The sequence below is a fragment of the Calonectris borealis genome, chromosome 1 (assembly GCF_964195595.1).
Source record: "Calonectris borealis chromosome 1, bCalBor7.hap1.2, whole genome shotgun sequence".
Lineage (NCBI taxonomy): Eukaryota > Metazoa > Chordata > Aves > Procellariiformes > Procellariidae > Calonectris > Calonectris borealis.
The window spans coordinates 148,879,802-148,901,344 of NC_134312.1; the positions used below are offsets into that span (position 1 = coordinate 148,879,802).

The 21,543-nt window shown below is 45.2% G+C and overlaps 1 protein-coding gene across 10 annotated transcripts in view; it reads left to right on the top strand.

Moving 5' to 3' along the window:
* Positions 1 to 21,543, top strand: part of MAP4K4 (mitogen-activated protein kinase kinase kinase kinase 4) — a 162,760-nt gene that overhangs the window by 61,427 nt on the left and 79,790 nt on the right. For all 10 annotated transcript variants that reach the window (XM_075135979.1, XM_075135985.1, XM_075135996.1 and 7 more), the window contains exon 3: positions 14,770 to 14,826. In XM_075135979.1, coding sequence (XP_074992080.1) covers positions 14,770 to 14,826 — 57 coding nt within the window. The remainder of the gene's footprint in view (positions 1 to 14,769; positions 14,827 to 21,543) is intronic.

Genomic DNA, 21,543 nt, shown 5'->3' on the forward strand with positions numbered 1-21,543 from the left:
TTGCAGCAGACAAACAATACAGAAATTTTTTTTCTCTGTCTTTGAATGTCAGGCTGGTTTTTTTTACCATACCAAATTTGAGGTACCTGTATTTGAATGTTGACCTTTTAGTCATGGCTGAAGTGGTGGGAAGGACAAGTAGAATCCAGTCCTGGAAGAGCCTGTGTCTAACTGTGGTGGAAAGAAGCGTCGTTAACGCTCATTAACGGCATCATTAAATGGATAAGCCTTCTTTAAATATAGCTTTAAGGAACCAAATTATCTTAATCTTGAATTGGCAATAAGTCGCTGACACTCTTGAGGCAACTTTTTTTTCCATTAGGAATGAAATTTGGCGCTCTGAAGGCAGACTGTCCTGTGTAAAGAGCGCATAGGCAGGTTGCGGTGGTAGCTGGGATTGCTAAATGCTGGAATTCCCTCATCCTTACAACCTCTTGTGTGCACGCGTGTTTCCCGGGCCTGTCTGCTGTAATGGCCTGCTGTCACCTGTTGGCTTCCTAGCAGTGGCTAGGCAGGGGTCCTCTGTGAGGGCTAATGGTGCTGGAAGCAGTCCCTTTCTCTTCTTCCTCCTCCTCCTTGCTTTTTCTTTGGCTGTTGCTTCCAGCTTTCTGGAGTGGGTGCTACATCTTTATGTCATCCATGAGACAGATTTCTTTGTCTGAGTTTGGATGTTTAAAGCGAGCAGTGATGTTAGGAAAGGAGCTCTGTTGGTTTCCCCCCCTCCCCAGTTGATTTTTCGTTGCTCGTCACTCTTGCCTGGGCCGTAGCCGTGTGAGTGTTACATGGGATCCAGTATCAGGTAATCTTGATTCAAGAAAGAAAGGCTTTGCTCGTCATTCACAAGGTGATTCTAGCTGGGGGAAATGAAATCCTAACAATACTTGAATTTATTAGATATTCTCGCTTGAGATCCTGTTTTCTGAGATGAATGGAGTCGTCATCGCTGGGAGTGCTGAAGATCTGATGTGGAGGAAGAGATGAAAGATAAGGCTGTACTTGCACCTACATGCCATATCTTCAGCTCCCTTGCCATTGACCCATCCACCAGTAAAAATACTCTCTCTTGTTTGTTTGCAGTCGTTACCTCCTATCTCCCAGGGCTCTGCCAAAGCTGTAGCACGGCATGGTTCCCCAGGGCGTCCGTGCCAAGCTGGACATGCAGACCTCCACCCTGGTTCCTCGCTGGGGGTCGTCTGTCTTCTCTGCCGTGTTTCTGACTGCTCTTTCTCGGGTCTCTTCCATAGGGCAGCCTGGAGAAACGTAGCCCGAAGGCCTCCTTTTTAAGTGAATTTCCTTGAAGAAACCAGACTTGATTTAAGCATATCATGTATCTTCTAGTTTGTTTGCTTGGAACGTATTGGCACAGACTCGCCTATGCTTTGAATGATTTCTGTCTTGAGGCAGAGCTAAAACTTGTCATTAGTAAGTGTGTGCTTATCATTGCGCGTGTGACACATTCATGGGAGTCATAAAAGTAAAACAAATGAACTTCTGCCTGCAATGAACATGAAAATGAAGACTGGAAAGCTGGAGTGATTTACTTTGAATTCACACTAGTAGGTTTTCCTGATCGTTTTCAATTGCTTTTACTGAAGCTAAGGGTGGTTCTTGAAGATTTTCATGTAGCAGTCAACTAGACTGTTCGCTTTTTCTCGCTTGCCGCTTCTTGTTGAATTTCACCCCCTGATTTCAATGCTAACTATAAATGCAAGTGGCAAACAGTATAATTAGGTAGATTAAATCTCTCCTAGCTACAGGCTTATTCACATAATGGAGAAATGTTGGTTTTCTTCTTTTTTTTCCCTTTTGCTTTGGAATAATCTCTCCTGAAATTCTTAAACTAATGAGCAGACCAAATGGAAGCTTTGCATTATCCATTTTTAAATGTGTACAGAAGATGGCTTGTAAGCTACTGAAGCATTAGTAAAAAATGAAAAAAAAAAGCAGAGTCATCAAAATCGATTAAAATAAAATCAAGCACTTGCTAATTTTGCTAAAATGGAGTGCTGGCATTTGCCAGTTACTTGCATTTGCTTGTTTTCTCTGCCCCAAACATTCGGTTGGATATTGAGGAACCCTTGTTGTGTGCTCCCTGCGGAAACTTGGATGTTACAGCTCCTTAGCTTTAATTTTTCGGATCCTGGATGATTTTACCTCTGATCCTCTTAGCTTTGCTTCTTTCTTCGTTGCACTTAGGGTTTGTGGCAAAAATCAGAAAAGGAAGCTCCTGTAGCTTTCCACTGGTGGAAGGTACAAGCTCCTTCCCTTCTTTCTCCAGTACTGGGCATCTTTCATGCTTCCAGCTTTGAATTCTCGTGTTTATTTGAACTCAAGCCCAGTGTAATATCAAATTAAGCTTTTGGGGTTTTCTTGATGTTTCAGATGGAAGGTCATTGAAGGCTTTGAGCCTGGTTTTGTTTATTTTCTTCCCAGGCATCTCTGTTTGAGAAGTGCTGTAGCTAGACGAAGAGTAACACAAGAACCCTGTTCTTTTTACTTGTTTTTGACTAAAACATCCTCCCAGGCCCTGATCTAGGTAGAGAAAGACCTTTGGGACAGAGCTGTGTGTCTGTGGGGACCCGATTGCCCTCTGTAAGGCTGTGTGTAGCTGCAGCGGGTGCCCCCGTGGTGCCTTTTCCCTTGGAAAGAGCCGGTTTGTAGGAGCCTGCCTCCCTGCCATAGACAGAGTTAGGCAGAGGTGAGTGCTGATGGAAAATGTGTTTTGGGGTGTACTTGTGTGTCTGTGTGTGTGTTTTTCACCTTCAGTGATAGTAGAGCAGCATTTCAGCACAACGTTGCCGGCAGTGGGGCTGCCAGGGGTCACACAGGGCTGCGCCTTGGTGGCTGCCCCCGACCCTCCTTCCCTTGATGCCCTGTGGTTTCTGAATGTGGGTGGTGAAGCACCCTCTGGTGCTACTGGGCTGGTGTGGGTGGGATGGGCTTTTGACTTTCGTCAGGGTCTTGTGGCACAGGGTGGGTGATGCGGGTGGTGAAGCGGGGGTTGGTGCTCAGGTTTCGAGCATCGTGCCATAGTCAGCCCTTAATTCAGCTGTCTGTTTGATGGGGCTGCCCCGCACTTGGCATGAACATGCATCTGTGCATGTGCGTGTCTTCAGACACGGCCCATAATTGACAGCACGTTGCGCTAAATCTTGTCTTGTATGTGCTTCTCCTGGTGATCCATTGGTTCAGTGAAACTGCTTTAAGTGTTAAGCATTACTCTCCCTCGTGTTTTGAAAGACAAGCCCTTGGACTTGTTATGAGTTCTACTTTGACAGCAGTTGCAATAGCTGTGCATTGTATAATTGAGCAATCAATTCCAGCACGCTATATTGATGTTTTCAGTGCAGACACATGATTATAATAAACTGTAATGCTCTTTCAGTAATTAGACAAGTGGCTGTAAATTTAAAAGGCAAACTTTAAAAGCATTGGAACTTTCGGAAATCCAGTTTTATTACAATTTAAAAAATAATTACTTTGTTTTAGCTCTCCTTAGAGTGCTGTAATTTGGGATAGGCACAGCTGGTGTATGTAGACCCCTCCCCAGCATCTCGGAAATCCAGTCCTGCTGGTGATACAGCATTCAGACTGGTGGTAAGGATTTTGTTTTTTTTCCCTGATGTGGGGAGAAGGGAGTAGAAGAAGTAGTAGGGCAGCATCACAGCTGATTTAATTTTGTTTTCTGTGCATGACACTTAATTGGAAGATTGCTTAATTCTAGGAACTGCTGTTCTGCACCACCATACCACATAATGTATTTAGGTCATGGCTGTAGCGTTTGGTCAGAGTACCTGATTGTGTTTAACACGACTGTTTTCCAGATTTGAGTGGTGATTTGTGTAAATGGTGGGTAGCTTTTGAGGCAGCGTTGCTCAAACTTTCCTCTGTGGGTAGGTTTGCATACATTCTAGGAAACTGTGACTGAGCAAATACCTTAAAACAAGTGGAAGGCTTCTACTTTTTAAAAAATTTATTTATTCCCAGTCCCCCTCTCCACTCCTTTTAGTAAGGTTGGAAGCGGTGGAAAGGAATGGCTACAGCTTTAGCGTTATGTGTATCTGTGTTTGTAGGATTACAAATTTTTGAGTTTAAATTCTGAGAAGGATTAAGCAGTGTTTTCACTTGTGAATCCCTAACCAGAAACTGCTCCCTCTTACTGGAGGTTTCTGGGTTGTTTCCCACCTGGGTCCGTCTCTGAGCCGCAGTGGCTGAGGTGACCGGTTATTTTGCAAAGACCCACGTGGCAGACCCACCCTATTTTGCAAAGCCACCACGGTGTCGTGGCTCCAGCTGTGCTGTGAACCAGATGTGGCTGGGTGCATCCCTCGCAGTCACCTGCGTCTGCTCTTGGAGACATCAGAGTATGGGCAGATACGTGGGATCTTTCACAACTGCCTCTTTGGAAAACACCCAGCCAAGGATGGAAACTTTGGGCGTGTAGGGCACTCCTGAGTTGGGGCTGAATGATTGCTGGAGCAGTTTTTTTTGGTTTACCAGGGGCTGGGACTTCAGTCCTAACTGTTTACAGGCTTCCATTCCCATGTCTATATTTAGAGGAGATGAGCTGATGGGCCAGGAGATGGTCAGCCTGCTGTAGTCATCAGGAGGGCTGGCCCGTGGCCTGCTTCCTTGACGTTGTGCATCTGCCCTCAGCAAGATGGGACTCTGTCCAGGCTCGTGCTGCATCCCCGCTGCATCGCCCCCCGACGTGAGCATGCTGCCGGGATGCTTGAGGGGCCAGAGGGACGGTCTTGCTGCCCGTGCTGGGGGGTTGTTGGGGTTGAGGCGCCCGCCACCCCTTTCTTCCTTCCCCTTTGCTGCCTGGGAAGTGGTGCAGCATTAGAGAGGTTGGATGGGTGGTGATGCTGAGATAAGCTGCCTGGCTATAAGTGATTACAAAATGTCTTAGTCGTCCTTGGCAGGTGAATTTTGGTCCTCACTCCTCGTTTGCAGTCCAGGGCAATACAGACTTGTCCTATTTGTTCCAGTTTGCTGAATGATTTACAACCAAAAGCTTGGCCTTTCCAACTAACAATTTTTATATTACATCTAATGACAGTTCTGCTCCAGAGTAGTGACTTGTGGTCTGCAGGAATAGCTGGTGTTGGATCATGAGCCGAATAATACTTTCGTGTAGTGTCATGAGAAAAGAGTTTGTTTTTTTCTTCCCCAAGTGCAATTGTTATTAGAAATACTAAAAAAAAAAAGGTCTGCAATGTACATCCTACCTACAATTACAAAAGGCGTGTGTGTTGGGGACTAAAATCTCATAAATCCTTTCGCACTGAAATAACTTCTGCTTAATCTGCGTTATATTTGTACCCTGAGCGTACTGCAGGGTGGGTGGGGACCGGCTGCAATGGCAGCAGCACCGTGGGCTTGCTTTACAAGTCCTCCTGAGGAATTTCTTCCCCTTTTTGTTTGCCACAACTCGGTCTGCAAAGGCCCATGGTGTGTTATTTAAGAGCGGTGAACGTGTTTTGACTAGTTTTTGTGAGGCACTTGGTGTGTTCTTGAGTACTCGGTAAAAAGTAATAATCGGAGAACGCGCAGGCTCCATTTCCTTAATGAATGCCGTTCTTTTCCGTGGATTAACCTGCGAGCCGAATATGTTGCATAATGGCTTTTCTGTCGTGTGGCCCTTTCAAATAATAAACACGGTGGCCACCGGCTTTGGGAATGCAACTTAAATACTACCTAGGTAGCAACTGAGAGGAAATTGTGTTCACTTTGGTCCTTCTTTCGCTAAATAAATAAATAAAGGGCCCAGCGACCTCTGAGGTTGGGATTTTGTTGTTGGCAAGTCTGGTACAGAAAGGGTTGTTAGTACAGGCTTGGATTTCTGAGTCAGGCTCCCGTGCTGACGAAGCAGAAATAGTTTGAGGTCTGAAAATACTGCCTGAGTATTTGAAAATAGTTCGTGTGGACACAAAGCTGTTTACAGATCGCTCGCTGGCCACGTGCCAGTTTCTCAAGGACAAGGTAGGGTTGTGGGTTTTTTTTTTGCTTTAGAATCACAGATGTACTTGGCAGGGTATCAGAAGATAAAAATGCTGGAAAGAGCCTTCTAGTGCGAGTTCTCGTTTAATTAAAATACATATAACTTTGGGCTAAATTTGTGTTTTGCATCTTGCAAACAAGTTGGTAAAATATTTCTTAATCTGCTCTTACGTACGGGTTCACAGTATAAAACATGGTCCCCGTTCTTTTTAAGAATGCCTCCTCTTGTAGTGCTCCCTCAGCATATCTGGTGCCCTAGAAGATGCATTTTAGTTTCAGCAATTGCTGCCTAGTAAATTATGGCTCCCTAGCCCATAATGGCGAGGAGGTGTGACTAACTGGAAGTGGCACTGATGATGTTTGTAATGGCTAAATAAAGAGATGCCAACCAGTGTCAGCCCTCAGTAGGAAAAGCAAAAAGCCCTAAAACACACAGTTCCAGCCCTTCTTTGTTGTGCGTTGTAGCACTGGAGGAGAATTGACAGTTGGATTAGACTTTAATTTTTTTTTTTTATGTACATATAAAAATGTATATTTAAGAGTTCATTAACTTTGCTCCCTTACTGCTAGTGTTCTGGAATTTTTTAAAGGTTGCGGATGTGAAATCTTTCATTTTAACCACGTTGAACTAAAACTCATTACGCAGCCTGACTTCCCTGCTCTGCTCGGCTGTATTGTTCCACTGGGATGGTATAAATGAAAATAGTTCTCCTTCCCCTTGCCCCTCATTAATATTAAGCTTCAGGTCCTCCCCACGCAGTGTGTTTGTTAGCGTCTTGCGGTGCAGCTAGAGAAAAGGTAGGAGAGACGGCCGAACGTGGCAGTGTGTGTGTTGGGCTTCTCCTTGTCCAGCGGGCTGAATCAACAACATCAAACCCAAAAACGTATTAAAAAGGGAAATAAAAGCAGTGGAGCCAATTGTTCTCCCTTTTCCCTTCCCCTCCCACCATGTCTTTTGCATTTACAATGAGGTTTTGTACCTTCCAAAATAATTCCGCCATCCGTTTAGCGTACCTGAAATTAAAGAAGTTGATTTCTATTTAATAGCCCTCCCGGTGCTCGCTGGGAGGGAGGCTGGTGGACGCTGCGGGACGATGCCTCGGGCAGCCAGGCCCCCAAAGCGGCGTAGCCGAATGCGTGCTGTCCCTGCCTGCTGGATGCCGCCTGGTGAGGGACGCTGTCCCCTCACTGCCTGGGGTGGCCATCGCCTGTTTTTGGGTTGGTGTTGGTTACGGAGCTGCATGCAGCTCCGTGGCTCTTTCCGCCGCTGTTTTCGGCAGTAGACCAGACGCAGCAAGGCTGGTGGGGTGTGCGTGGTCTTGGTTTTCCTTCTCTCCTGGCGTATGACCTCTGACAACGTCGCCCAAGAGAGCGCAGGCTGCTTACAACAGCGTTGGTGCATGGTGGGGCAGGGGCTATCTATGGTTTTGATCTTTTCAAAGAAAAGTATGTCTTTTGTGGCATTTTTGTGTACCTAGTGCTTAAATACTTAAATCCGTCGGGAGCATCTCGCCCCGTGTTTCAGAAGGCGCGTGCCCAGCAGCGAGGTGGTTTCTCAGCAGCTTCTCGGCGGTGAGCAGAGTGAAATGGGCCCAGGCTTGCCTGGGTTTGCAGAGGGCCTTGGTCTCAAGGTGTAAATTGCTCCGTTTGGTCGGAATTTGATATGAATTCATTTAAAAACCAAACGAAGAGAAGCGGCCCCGGGCTCTTTTCATCCAGGCGTACTTTGATGTCACTCTGGAGAAGTGATCTGGAGACTCTGCCCTTTATCTGCCGCATCGCTCAGCTAAAGAGGTGCCTGCGTCGTTTCGAAGCTCCCGTCTGCCTGCGCAGGGACCCCGGTGGGTAGTTTGGGCCGTGCTTGGTCTGAGGTAGAAGCAGTGCATGGTGCACGACGTCTCTCTGAAGTGGCACCAGGTGGTTGTGATGGTGGGGGTGGCACCTGGCAAGCACAGGGCTTGCTCTGGCGACCTGTGGTGGTCTCCTTCAACCTGCTTAATGCCGTCCCTGCTGCAGGGACTTGCTATGGCCACACCACCAAACTGGGCCTGCCTCTCCTTCCGTCGAGATGGCCGAGATCCAACGGAGAGATTTGGTGATGAAGGTGGCTGCTGAGGTGTAAAATGAGAAATCTTCTGTATTTGTAGCCCATGTAATTTTGTATCTACAAGCACATATTTTATCATTTTGGTCTAAATTCTTGATGTTCTCCATCTGGCTTGTTTTTAATTATAGTTGCCAGAAAGAAATTGTTCTGCATAAAAGACAGCATTGCAGAGGGTCCAAAGAGACAAATCAGTGTTAGGAGGGGTGGATTTAGTGACTGGTAAAGCCGTTAAGGTAGGGTGAAGAACCCATTTGAATGAGAGCCGGACACAGCAGATTTTAGCTGATGTTTCCAGAGGAAGCCAAACGTACTCTGAGCCAACCGTGTCTGTGTGGGAGGTATGCCTCTACTCTGGTTTCATTCTTTTCTTTTGTTTTAGTTTGGGTTTTTTTTTTAATGTCTTTCAGTTATGTTCCAACTGAATTTACCTAGGTAAGTTTAAAACCAGAAAAAAATACAAGCAATAATAACGTTAGAGGCAGCTCTTCTCTTTTTGGAGAGGGCTGCGGGTAGGGACTCCATTATTAGGGAAAATGGGTGATAGTGTGTTTAGTGAAGGTCACTAGATCTGGACATAGCCTGGTGGTGGCTGGAAGGATGGCTCTTGAAAAGGATGTTTTCCAGGCTGGGGCCTCAAGCCGGTTAGCTGAAGTGTCCCTGTAGAAGAAGCATCGAATCTGGGGCAGGAAGCTCTGGGTGGCCACCTACAGAGCAGCAAAGCTTGATCCTGCAGCCAGGGTGCTGGGCCAGGGTGCTGGGAGTAAGCAGAGATGTGTCATAACTCTGAGCTCTGCCGTTGACCTGTTGTGATCCTGGGAAAGTTCGATTGTGGCTCTCTGCCATGGTTTTCCCACCATCCTTTTTTTTTCTTTTCTTTCCTTTTTCCTATTTAGGCAATGAGCTGTTTGGGAGAAAGAAATGCCTCTGGGTAATGTATATCCAGCATCTTTTGGAGTGGGAAAGCTACCACAAAACTAGCAATTGAAGTAAAAAAAGAGTGCATAGGACTCTTTTTCCTTATTAGCAGGTAACATCTTTTCACTCTGTCCCTGGAAGTACAAGACTGATAATAACTGTGCGTCTTTCATACTTCACAGAATGCAGTACTATGCATGAGTAAAATGTCATTGTTATTTCTTCAAATTTTATTCTAGAAGGAGCTTCCATGCCAGATAAATATTATCCCTTTTTTATAAATTTGTCTCCATCGCTGGAGCCTAGGATTATTTAGGTTACAGAATGCTGTATCAGTAGGAACAGCATTATTTTGGCTACAAATGCAACTAGATAGACTTTTTGCTTAAGAACATTTTGTATTTTATTATTTGTTTTTAACTGGGGAGGTTGCTTTCACTTTGTGCCATTCTGTCTTTTTGCTTGCCAAAAATGCATGTTCTGTTTCCTCCACCAGTGTTACTCCCATCGCTTTTCACAGGGTAGACCTAGTCCTTCTGGCGGGCGGGAAGAAACGTCTTGTAGAGTCCAAGTATTCGCAATGCAAAGTTGGTTGGTCTGCAACTTTCTGTGTTGGCGAGTGACAAAAAGAGCTGATGGTAAACATGCATTGGAATAGTAAGGTATCATTTATTGCACTGGTGTGTGCAACCTAATAGCAGAGTATTGCTCCATGGCCTATTGCCTCAGGCTGGGAGGAGTATAGAGTCAACTAAATGAGAAGCAAATTGAAAAGTTAATTTTGGCATGGGGGCATTGTACAGCACTACTAAGAAGTGGTACCATGGTGAGTTTTCACTTGATAGCATGTTTAAACCTAGCCTGCTGCTTCTGTGTACCTTGTAGCAACTGAAATGTGCTAGATTTTTTTTCAACTTAGTTGCTCTTCTTTCCACAGCTGTCAGCATAGGATACTGGGAGGTTGGAGAAGTTTTCCAAAGACTTGGTTGCGTACCGTGCACAGGATAATCCCAGCTTGCAAGTCATGAGTCACGCGTGCTGCCTTCCTTCCTTAACGTGTGATGTTGCCCCATATTCTACTTCCATGCCATTTAGCTGGGGAGCAAGCTTCTAGGAACAGTCCCCCAAAAGTCACGTTAATACACAGGCCGGAAACTGTATTAGTAGGAGAATTGCATTACTGTGGAATACATATCTTGGATAATTGGGGGGGGTTAGGAGGTAAATGAGCTGATAGGATTTCTTCTGCATTTAATTTGCATAGTTCTTTGATAACATTAAGGCATCTTAGGGAAAAAAAAAAGCACCATGAAAAACAGCACATAACACCACTTGCCTTTGAACCTTTCTGAAATAAAAATTTTACAGTAATAATGTATGCAGAGGAAGAAAGAGGCAAGAAGTAGGTGTATTAACTGACTTGGAGAGTGTGGGTTGGCTTGAAATTTATAATGTTCTGCAGATCTTGGCAGTCTACCAAGGATTCCCCTTGTCCCCTCTGCTTTTCAACATGCATAAAGCCCACTGAGATGAGAAATAAACAGCATATTGCTATCAGACATGACTGGGAATATGCTTAAGTAGTGGATTCAGTTTAAGATCCAGTTAAATGCTGCAGTGTTGCTGTGTTGATGAGAAGAGCTGTATTTTAAAACTCTCCATATGTAAATGAACTTTCTGTCATCCGCATGAGAAGAAGCAGGACAAGATTTGGGGTCAGCAGGCTCAACTCCATTGACTTGCTCATCCCAATGGGCTATTTAAAAACAGAACGGTGCAGTAGTGGTCCTAAAAATATTCTTACATTACTTCCTTGGGAGGATAAACAAGTACTTTAGTATGAGTTTCCCTCATGAAAACAGGGAAAGAAAGGCGAGGAGGGCGTGTAAGAAACGACAAGGAGTTTGGAAATTTTGGTCGATAAACATCTTAACATGGTCTAAATGAAGGGAATATGTTAGTGGGCTCTTTTCCATGGGGGTGGGAGCCAGGCTTAGCTGACAGTGCTGACGTTTTGTCATGGCCCCCACCCCGAGACCTAGTAAAGGGAAAACTCTCACTCCTGGGATGATGTAGCCTCTACTACCTGTTGCTGCTACGCGGTGCAACCTCTGCAGCCTCCTCAGTCCGTTGGCTCTGGAGACAGTCGTCTTACGCTTAACAAGATGCATCTAGGTTGCTGTCATCTTCATTGCGTATTTCATACCTGTACTTAACTTTCTGGCCAGAGGACAGTTATTCTGCGATCCCCAGCCTCTGATATTTGGTATCTAGCAATATTTTAAGAAACTGCTGTTTTCAGTTAGCATGGGTCGCGTTTTGCAATCTTGCGGTGTTTTTCAGATACTGGGATGGTAATTGCCGGCAATTTGCCGGGAGAAACAAAGCTGCAAGAACCTCCATGCGCCCTGGGGATGGGGGAGCCTGGGACGCCCCGAGGGGCCGTGACGCCAGACAGCGCTAAAAAAGGGGCCTCCTTCTGCAAGAAAAATGCTGTCCCGATGGTGTGTTAGCCCGTGGTGTTGCTGAGATGGTGTCTGGATGGGGCCTTAATGGTTACCACATTTGTGAAGTGCCCTGGGAGTTGGGTTTGAATAAATTTTAATCCCAGGAGATTGAGTTCAGAGGGTTTCTCCCGTCTATGAGTTCTGCAGTTCTTTTGTTGCATTCGACCACTTTGTGATTTTATTATTATTATTTTTAATGCAGACAAATTTTTCCAAAGCAAAAGCTGGCTATGAAAATCTGAAGATCAGTTTCCGAAACAGGAATGCTTAGCCATTTCATGTTGCAAGCAAAATTATAGCGGCATGCTAATAGTTTGACAAGTCTGTTCTTGAGCAGAGCTGCTGAGCAGATAAACAAACAAACAAAAACTCTGCTCATGCTTATATGTTGTGCTTGTGATGTTTGCTTTTTCCCTCCCTCTAAAAATGTTTTTAATGAAAAGAATGTGGCTTCACAATGTCCTTTTACTTCTCTCATATAAATCAATGTCATGCGACCCCCTCATATATGTTGTAGATGCTTAGAATATGAACGCTCCATACATTACGAAAAGGGTATTTGGAGTAATTTTTAACAACATTCTGAAATGACCGGGGTTTAAATTTGGCCTGGGATACCGAGCAGCCCACACTTCCCACAGTCTGCAGTTCCTTTGCTTTCCAGTCCCTTAGGAGGGTTATGGAGAAGCTTTTCCCATCCCCACTGCAGAAGCAGCATAGCGAAACACGAGCAATCGCTGCGCTCTGCTGTGGCTGTTGTGGCCCAGGTTTTCGTAGGGTCTAGTGGAGGCACCAGCAGGATCCCGTAAGCTGCAGGGGAAGGACGGCTGGGCTGGTGCACATTAGTCATCCCGAGTGGGCCAGTCTCACAGGGAGGAGCGGCGTCTTCAGAAAAGCTGTGAAGCTGAGCCCTGGGAAATCGCAGGCTTCTCTCTGGAAATAGCAAGCCCACCAGTAGTTCGTAGATTTAAAAAGACAAGTAGAGCAAACTTTCCATAAAATATGTGGCATCCCGTGGATGTCTTGCTACTTCGCTCTTCTGTGTGCCAGTTTTTCTGCTTGGAGTATGTTCTGCCACCATTTTAGCATCCCCGCTTTGCTGCAGAATGAATGGTGAACCGTATTTCACTGTTTTTTAAAAAGTTTCTTCTTCCTCAGTCCTCCTTAGTGTTGTGAGCTTTTTTCCTCTGAGATGTCCTTGTTTCTTCCTTATCTTTAGCATATTCTTTTTGTGCCTCAAACTGTGCTTCCCCATGTCCTTGGGCCTTTTAGTTTCTTCTACAGAGCTGTGGAAAATAGGGGCAGAGCTGAGAGGAGGCATTTTTCCACCTCGGTGTAAAACATTTTCCCCTCCTCCCTTGGTGGGATGGTAAGTCTTGAGGAGAAGACCACAGGCTTTTGTCTTTAGGCAGAGGTCCAGGGTGGGAAATTGGAGTTGCATCTCTCCGGGGCTTGCTGAAAGGCTTTGATTCAAGAAGTAGTGGGGTCAAGGTGAGGTCAGTCTTGGCCACTGCACACATGTTACGACCCTAGCTTTGTTTCAAAATCGAAACCAGCTTGAAACCGAGCTGTAAAAAGAAATGCATGCAATAAAGAGAGCTTACAGAGCCAGCAGAAGCCTGAGAACAGTAATTTATTTATAGAAAGCATGTGGATTGGTTAATAAGGGGAGAGCGCAGCACAATGAGAGTTGTGAGAGAAAGCGGAGGCTGTGAATTCTGCAGCAGTTCATCCTTTCTAATGCACCAGCAATGCCTGGCCATTACCTCCATGGAGGGCATCATGAGGTGTGAAGGCGTCAAGATTTCTCCAAAGAGACTAGTGGTTTGGGGTGCTTCAGTTCTGGGGTGCCCGTCTCAAAAGAATCTGTAAAGAGATTAAGAAGTTAGTCCAGGAAAAAAATATACTACTGATGTCCGTCAGCTACAGTGGATGCTATGTATAGGTTTCTGCCTAGGAAACTTAGAAATTGGCGAGGAGAAAGATAAAGGACCTGTGACTTTAGTGAAATGTTTTGTTTTTTATCATAATTTGTGATAAAAGTGAAGAAACGTAGCTCTTGCTGGAGAGCTTGACTGATTCAGAGAAAAGCATTTGGGGATGATGCTTGGGAAAGGCGTTGGGAGACCAGGCTGTTTGACTGGAAGTCTCGGGGCAGACCGCTGGGTGTTGAGTGGAGAGCTGGAAAATACCAATAGTAGGACCATTTCTAAGTGCCTGTTCAGAAAAAAAAATACAGAACAGCTAATTGATATGGCCCCACCTCGTGTAAAAATATACTGGAGAAAGAAAGGTTTTTGTCAGAAGTCAGCTGAGGCGAATTCCAGCCCATCACGGCTGGAGGGGCCCGTCATGCTGCCTGCCTCCCGGCCCTGCCATCCGCCTCCTGCCTCTGACTGCAGAGCAAACCAGTTTAATTTCCTCATCTGCAATCCCCCACCCCACCCCGCAGTTTGCTTTTTCTGTCTTAACTTTCTGCCATTTTAGTGATCTCAATCAGCTTATCATATGATCCGATGAGTGCCAGAAGGAGCTCAGTGCTCCCGGGAGAAATATGTGACAGGAGGCTGGAGGGAGGCAGGGGAAGGAAGGGTAGGAGCTCCCCGCCGCAGGAGCTGGGATCTATTAATTCAGCTCCAGCTGTACTGAGAAACCGTACCCTTATGGTGGCGTCGCTGAAGGGAGACGACGTCTTGTTCTTGTCTAGCTATCGTGAGACAGGCAAAGAGAGCTATTGCAGGTCTGATGCATCACTTGAAGAAACCTCACTCTTTTTTACTAGTGAAGATCAAAACAAAGAGAAATGTCCTTTTGCAACCTCCTAAGCATGCTTGCATTTACCTAGTAATATGTCACCCAGGTACGAGGCACTACTGTATAGAAATAAAATATGCAATACGTGGAGTTTAACTATTCTGGCAGGTTAATAAACTATCATTACTGACTATGAGCTTTGCTAAAGTAAACAGAAGAGAAGCTGTGAATGTAATCAGTCTGTACCTAATCTTGATAATCACCCTTTTAATGTGGAGAAAAAGAAATGGGTTCTAAGACTTGTATAAGAACACTTTAAAAAGAAACTTTTTTTTTTAGCCATCTAGAGTATTTGTTGTTTTTTCATATGAAGTATCAGAAGGGTGCAGCACGGTGGCTGGAGCTCTTGTCCGAGTGCTTTGCTCTGTGTATGCTGAAGGGATGGGTGAGATGCTGGTGCTGACGGTTCTCTCTCTTCTTCAGGGTCGGCATGTCAAAACGGGTCAGCTGGCAGCCATCAAAGTCATGGACGTCACTGAGGTGAGTAAAGGAACTTTCTGCTTTATTAGCAGTGTGGGTAAAATTTAATAATGAGAGATGGCATATGGCTTACCTTGTATTTATGTTGAAGGGCATGGTCTTTGCATGTCAACGTTTGCTTCCTGTTTGCAGGACCTGACCTCTCGAACCCATCTGCCCTTTACGAGATTTCTGCGTGCTTGTGTGCAGGGGCCTCTGGCCTTCACAAATTGCTTTGGCTGGTCCCAGGATGTATGAGGACACCTAGCACTCCCTTTTCAGAAGTTTCTCAGGAGACGGAAAAAAGCCAGATTCTCTGCTTCCCACTTTTTTCTATTAAATGTACCATCTTGCTTTTACCGAAAAAGTAGGTGAGGAAGCTGCTTGATGTAGAGGACAGTAGTTTCCCTGGTACATTTGCAGCCTAAAAAGGGTATATGTTTATTCAAAGGAAATGGGTCCAATAAAGTTCCCAGAAGCCTGAAAGCAGAAACATCTGCAGGAACGATGAGCAGATTGCTGGCAAAATTCAGCAGTGTAAAGTAGTAGTTGTAACTGACCCAGGGGGATTTACTGTGGAGCTTTAGATGGGAAAGATGGGAAATTAACCCAGCCAAAGAAATAAAAAATATATGCCCATATTTGAATCTTTAGATGTCTTGCAGTTTATGTTGTTCAAAAAGCAATCAGTTTAAATTAAGTCTCAAAACAGATCAGGAAAAGCATGGGTTGATTCCATTTGTGTTTTATAGAGTTACATCGGCAAATTAACAAACTGCTTCAGATTTAAAATCGAATGAGATCCTTGACTGTTACAGCACTGTTGAAGAGAGGCTTTGCCTCTTCAAACCAAGCATCTTATTTTTCTGAACTCCTAAATCTTATATGGGTATTAGGGGAAAAATTATGTTAACGCGTGTGCATTGTACAAAGCAGGGGGTATTAAGAAAAACTCCTACAAGGGTGTTGCTGCAAAATGTTTTATATTTTGATGTGTGTGTAGGCGCCAACAAGTAAAAATGGTCTTGGACACAAGCTCCTAGGCGAGTGGCTGGGGTGTAACGGGTAAACAGGTAGGAGAGGTTGGAAAACAAGAAGGCAGGGTTAGGTCAACTGATAGGACTTCAGTCATATCTCTAAATCTCCTTGTGATCGATGGGCAGTGTGACTGCCGTTCTCTAACTTAAGCTGTTGTGTCTGCCAAGAGCTAGACGTTCTTGCTTTGGAAGATGGCCTGATAAAAATCAATTTTCAGCTCAGATTTTCAAAGGCTGCCTTCATGAGGAGGCAGTGCTATTTTGCTGCAGCTAACAAGCAGACAAACCAGAGAAGAACGAAGGTGCATTGACATACAGTGAATGTTCTTTGCACAGAAAACGTTTCCATTTGTGTAGTGGTTTTACATAGGGCAGCTTGCTGGACTGTGCATGACGAAGGCTTCTTCCGTAACATTAAGATTGGCTGTACTGCACACTCCCTCTGTTTTTAATAGCATATATTAATCACAAACAGTTGTGATGGAGGGGTTGCACAGCAAAAGGAAAACAATTGAAAAATGCTGTCTATAGTATGGCTGAGCTCATGTTGTGGGACATGGCTTGTATTTTGAAACTCTCTGTAATTTGTGGCTGGTTTTGAAACGCTAATTGTATATTGGCACTGTCTATCTTTTATCTCACAAGCTCGTGCTTTTTTAGGGGATGAAGGGCAGTCAGAGGGAGGAGTTTGGAGACGTTAGCCCCATGCAGCTTGAAACTGTTGTCGTTCCTACCAGTGGAGCTCATGTGTTTTTGCTTCAAAGTAATGAGCCTGCGGAGGCTAAAAATATGGTGTAAATTCTTCCAAGTCGTGCTAAGTCAGCTCTGCTTTTTAACACCGGGCGTGGATGATACTGTTGCTAACACCAGGCATGGGTGATACCGTTGCATGTACCATTTTCTCAGTGGCAGATGTGGCTGTAGGATATTCCCGTCCACTCTTGCTCGCTGGTTCCTCGCCTGTCTCCCAACACTTGTGCCGGCACAGCTGCCCCGGGGCCAGATGGTGACCTGGATCAGTGAACAGGACCCAGTTCCAGGTTAAAAATACCTTCGCTCCTCTTTCCCCCGGTTATTTATAACCCGGATTGGTTCGTTGATCTAGTTTAGCACATGACATTACAAACAGTTGTGCCGTCGCTATGAAGAAGGTGGCAAGAGATTGGAAAAGAGCTGCCGATGACCGTGGGGGAGAAGGGGCAGTAGCTCAAATTGACATTGCTGCCAGAGATGGCCATATCATCAAGCCATGGCTTCAGTTCCTCAAGGGATGGTTTCATGAACACCTCCTTTTGCTGGCGGACTGTGCAGCTCCATCCTGTTCTAGCTCACCACAGCTTACGGGGATGGTGGGAGAAGAGAACGTGGGGACGGAGGGGGAAGTGACTGCCACCCTCAGCTCTGCCCCGAAAGAAATGCTGAAGGAACCACAGCCTCAAATTTACCTTTTCTGCCTGCTTCAGGAGCTACAGTTAGATGAACTGGTCTTGTAGGCTAATGGTAACACTGTGTCCGTGCCCACGGGAAAAGAGGCTTTAGTGGAAACTTCCACAAAACTGAAATTGTGAATTTTTGATGAGCCGCTACTGAAGCTCTAGGTGATTTGTGCCTCTGTGCATGTTTTACTGGCAGCGTTATGCCTTTTTGCTTAAATACAAGCAGTGTCGTGGAGGGTATCTGATTGTTTTGTCTAACCTGCGTTGAGAACAGACACAAGATTTTCTTTCTTCTGGGATACCTCTGATCCAGTGCTTGGTTTGCCAAATGCTTAACAAATTAGAAAGCCTAATGTGTTGGCACGCTCTGTGGGCACACCCCAAATTTTCAGTTTTCAAGGCCCCAATTCTGCAATTCGCACATTGCTCAGGATCGGCAAGGTTACGTCAGTTCTGGGCTGTAAAGCTTTGATCACCCGAACAGGAGGGATGTCAAAGTCAGAGTGAAGGCTTTCCTTAAAAAGTTTTGGTTGGCATGAAGAAAATGAGGTAGTATAATCTCCGACTAGAGACTTTGGAAGAAACATTACAGCTCTGTAATGTACATGGCGCTGTGGAAATGCTCTCCATCCTTCTCAGCTTTTCTTGTGGTTTTCTCTTCAGATTTTAATTTTGAAAAGAATGGTGGTAAGGATGAGAAAAGAGGAGGTGGGCTGAAGATATCAGCTTGATCTTTGAATATATTATGACTAGTTAGTACTGCTGCCTGAAACGTTGCGGGGGGTGTTGATGTGCATAAAACTTTCCCTTCTCTTCCACTTTCCTCCTCTCTAAACAAATTAAGAAAAGACTTAGAAGATTGTATGGATCTTTATAGATCTTTACATCTACAGCACTAAAGCAAGCACTAAAGGATCTGCAAGATCTAAAGATCTGTAAGTCTTCCTACAGAATGGTGCATATGCAGGCCCTATTTTCACTTTCTGAGGGTGAAGCTAGAACGCATGTAGGGTGAAAAAACTTCACTGGAGCATAGAACAAATAAAAACAAAAAAACCACCAGTCCTCATCAATTGAAAGCTATTCTGTTGTTGGAATGAGCCCAATGACCGTAAAAGGGGAAAAATATGAACTATCAGCATGTACACGCTTTAAAAATTATTTTCCAAAATGTGCATGTGTAGGATGAATCTCAGGCTGCACGCGTGTTGTGTGGGGAGGCGTTATTTGAGAGATTCCTGTAGTCTGTCTTTAATCTTTTTATTGTAGAGTCTCTGTTCCTTTTGGGGCATTGTTTTGGAGAAGGCGGTGTTCAGTCCGTGTTGACCCCTTCTTCTCACTGACCGTGCTGTCAGGTTTCCCTGAGCTCCTTGCTGCACACTGGTGTGCAGCACTGTAGCATACCAAGTGAGCCGTGACTGATGTTATCAGATGCAACACAAGCACGCTGTAAGATTTGGCAGTCACTGTTTAGTTAGAAGAATGCATTTTCTTGTGAAGCAAATAACATTTAAAACCTTAGCAAAGCTTAGTTGGCAAATCTGCCTCCATCTAAGCTGTTAACTTACATTACACCCTAAACAGACGGCTTGATTCTGCTTAACTCTTTTGGAGGATTTCTTTGCAGCTGCGTGGTTGTTTCCAGTGTCACTCCTGTGTTCCCCTTCCAGCGATGCTTTTCTCTTTGAAAGGTTTAGTAACTGATTTTGAGGGAAAAACACAATCGCATCTTTTCTGTTTGTTATAACCCCTGACGCTGCTGCTTCTTCCTCCTACCTCTTCCCACACACACTCTTGGCATCCCTTGGGAAAGTTTTCCGCATGCCTTTTTAATAGCAGCATTTCTCAGCTCTTGTGCCCAGTGTTTCATGACTTGTCCAGTCTAGTCTGTGTAAAATTATGCTAAGTAAACAACTGGATACTGTATCCTGCTGATTTATGAAAGGAGCTGGATTGCTTTTAGTGCTTGCCTGTCTTGCCCTTTCTGTACGTGCTCTGCAGAAAAATTAACAACCCCAAACCAAAACCTCCAGGCCTGCAGAGAAACGTGGCCCATCTCCCGTACCTAGACAGGAAAGGTTACCCAGATTATTCATTGCCATCTTCCCGACTCTGCTGACTGCTTTTTTCTGTTGCAGTAGGCAAATCACTTTGATTCTTCTGAGTCTATATCTTATGGTCTACGTGGTGTTATAAACTGCAATCATGTGGATAATCTATCCATTGTCTGTAAGACATCCCAAAAGCAGTCTACAGAAAGACTGCAGATAAATAAAAATGTGTCTGTGTTCCCACACATGCAGGCAACCAAAATGAGGGGAAAACAAAAGTAATAAGCACGAAAAGTTTGCCTTAACTTTTATGTGCTGGTTTTTTTTTTATGAAAACTCGAAGACAGTCCGTGGATTTTGATCTGTTTGGAGGGAAAAAAATTAAAAAGTTGATGCCTCACTCTAGAAGACTGAGAAATGCAGATCCTCACGGCACTGTGCAACGGGACTGGGTCAAGCCAGTCTGGAGAAGCTGAATATGGGCTGGCCTTTTAGTGTGGAGTCATGAATGCACTGCTTTACCTGGCTTTACCTGGCTTTGTGCAGCTGCCTGATAAAGTGCTTATATACTAGTCCATGGCTGTACTTACTGCGAAGTTAGCCAAAGCAAACCTGAAGCCAATAGAGTTACCAAAAGCCTTTGCCGTGTCCTTTTCTCTTGATATGAATTGGGAAAAATGGATCAGGGACCTAAAAATCCAGCTTGTTCCCATGGGGAGTACTGCTTGCTTGTCCCTCAAATGTGAGGCTGGTTACTACTAGTCTGCGCGAAATTTTGTAGTATTTGGTTAAACAGTTACCTGGCAAAACAAAGAATCGTTCTGTGGAAAAGGAATAAATAAGAAAGGTATTTACAATATGGACAGCCCTGCTGTCCGGTCTGTCTTGAAGATGCTTAACCTCCGATTTCTTCCAGGGATTAGGTCAAAAAAAAAGAAAAAAGGAAAGGAAAGAAAAAAAGGCTGCTGGGAACTTTCTTTTACAGTTCAGAGGAAAACAGAGCTGGACAGAGTGGTCCCTTGAGCTGTAACGTCTGGTTTGGGAGGAGGTCAAAAAGAGCTACAATAGTCTTGCAGCCAGTGAGGCAGCCTTTTTTGAGCTGCAGAGCGTTTGTAAAATTGGCTGTTTCCCTCCTTAATTTGAGATCCCGCACCTACCTCTGCTGCATGCCCTCGCCCAGCAGCTTGGCACAGTTCTTCCCCCTGCTTTACCACGGCCCTGATGCCGGGAGGCTCAGCCCTGCGGTGCTGGCAGGGTCTGCGGCGCTTGCTGACATCTGTGTGGGACTGGGCTCTGCTGCAGCCCCCGTCAGCTCCGTGCTGCCCATTTTAGTGCGAGACCCCTGTTCAGGTTGGGCAGAGGTGGTCCTGTCCATCTTTTAGGGTGAGGGCTGAGCAGGGGGGCTCACTATGTCAGACGTGTCGCAACACCCCTGTCCTCAGGTGGCAGAGCAGTGCTTAGCCTGCCAGCCCATAGTCCTGACAGAGCAGAGCAACATTTAACTCTGGAGAGCCTTTTGTCCTTACAGTCATACAAGGAGCAGTGACTTTATCTCCCAGCAAGGCACATACATCTAACACCTGGCTTGAGTCAGATCTGTGATTTTTGGACGTGATCCAAGAAACTTTCCTGGAGCAGTGCTGGCACCAGTTTGGATAAAGGGCAAACTTTCACTCTCTTCATCTGAGTCCTGGGGTGGTTAGCAAGACTGTTGGGCTGGAGAAGCTTATTTGGGAAGGGGAGGATGTCAGGTTTGATGCGTCTGCAAGAGGGAGGTTGAATAGGGAGCTCCACATGCAGCTTGAGGTCAGGGCAGAAAGCTGTGGCTGTTATCAAGCAGCTTAGGAAATGATATGCAACATGGATTGACTGGAGAGAGCTGGTGTCGAGCATGAAGGCTCTGCGTTGCTGTGTCCCAGCAAAGAGCAACTTCACACTGATCCTGTGTGGTTGGGGGAAAAATTGGCAACGGGGAGAGAAAAAAAAGAGATGTAAAACATTCATACGTGCTTATTTCTCTGTCTGCTTTTTTCAGCATACGGTTTCTTCTTAGTGCAGGATTTCCACCTGAGTGGAAGGCTGTTTGCATGCACAGCTTATTGTCAGTTGTCCTTGTGGATATACCGCTCTATATATTTTAACATGCTTGTTTTGGAACCTGACTGTTTCAAGGCTGGAAGAAACAGATGTTTTCCTTTTGCCATGAAGATCCTT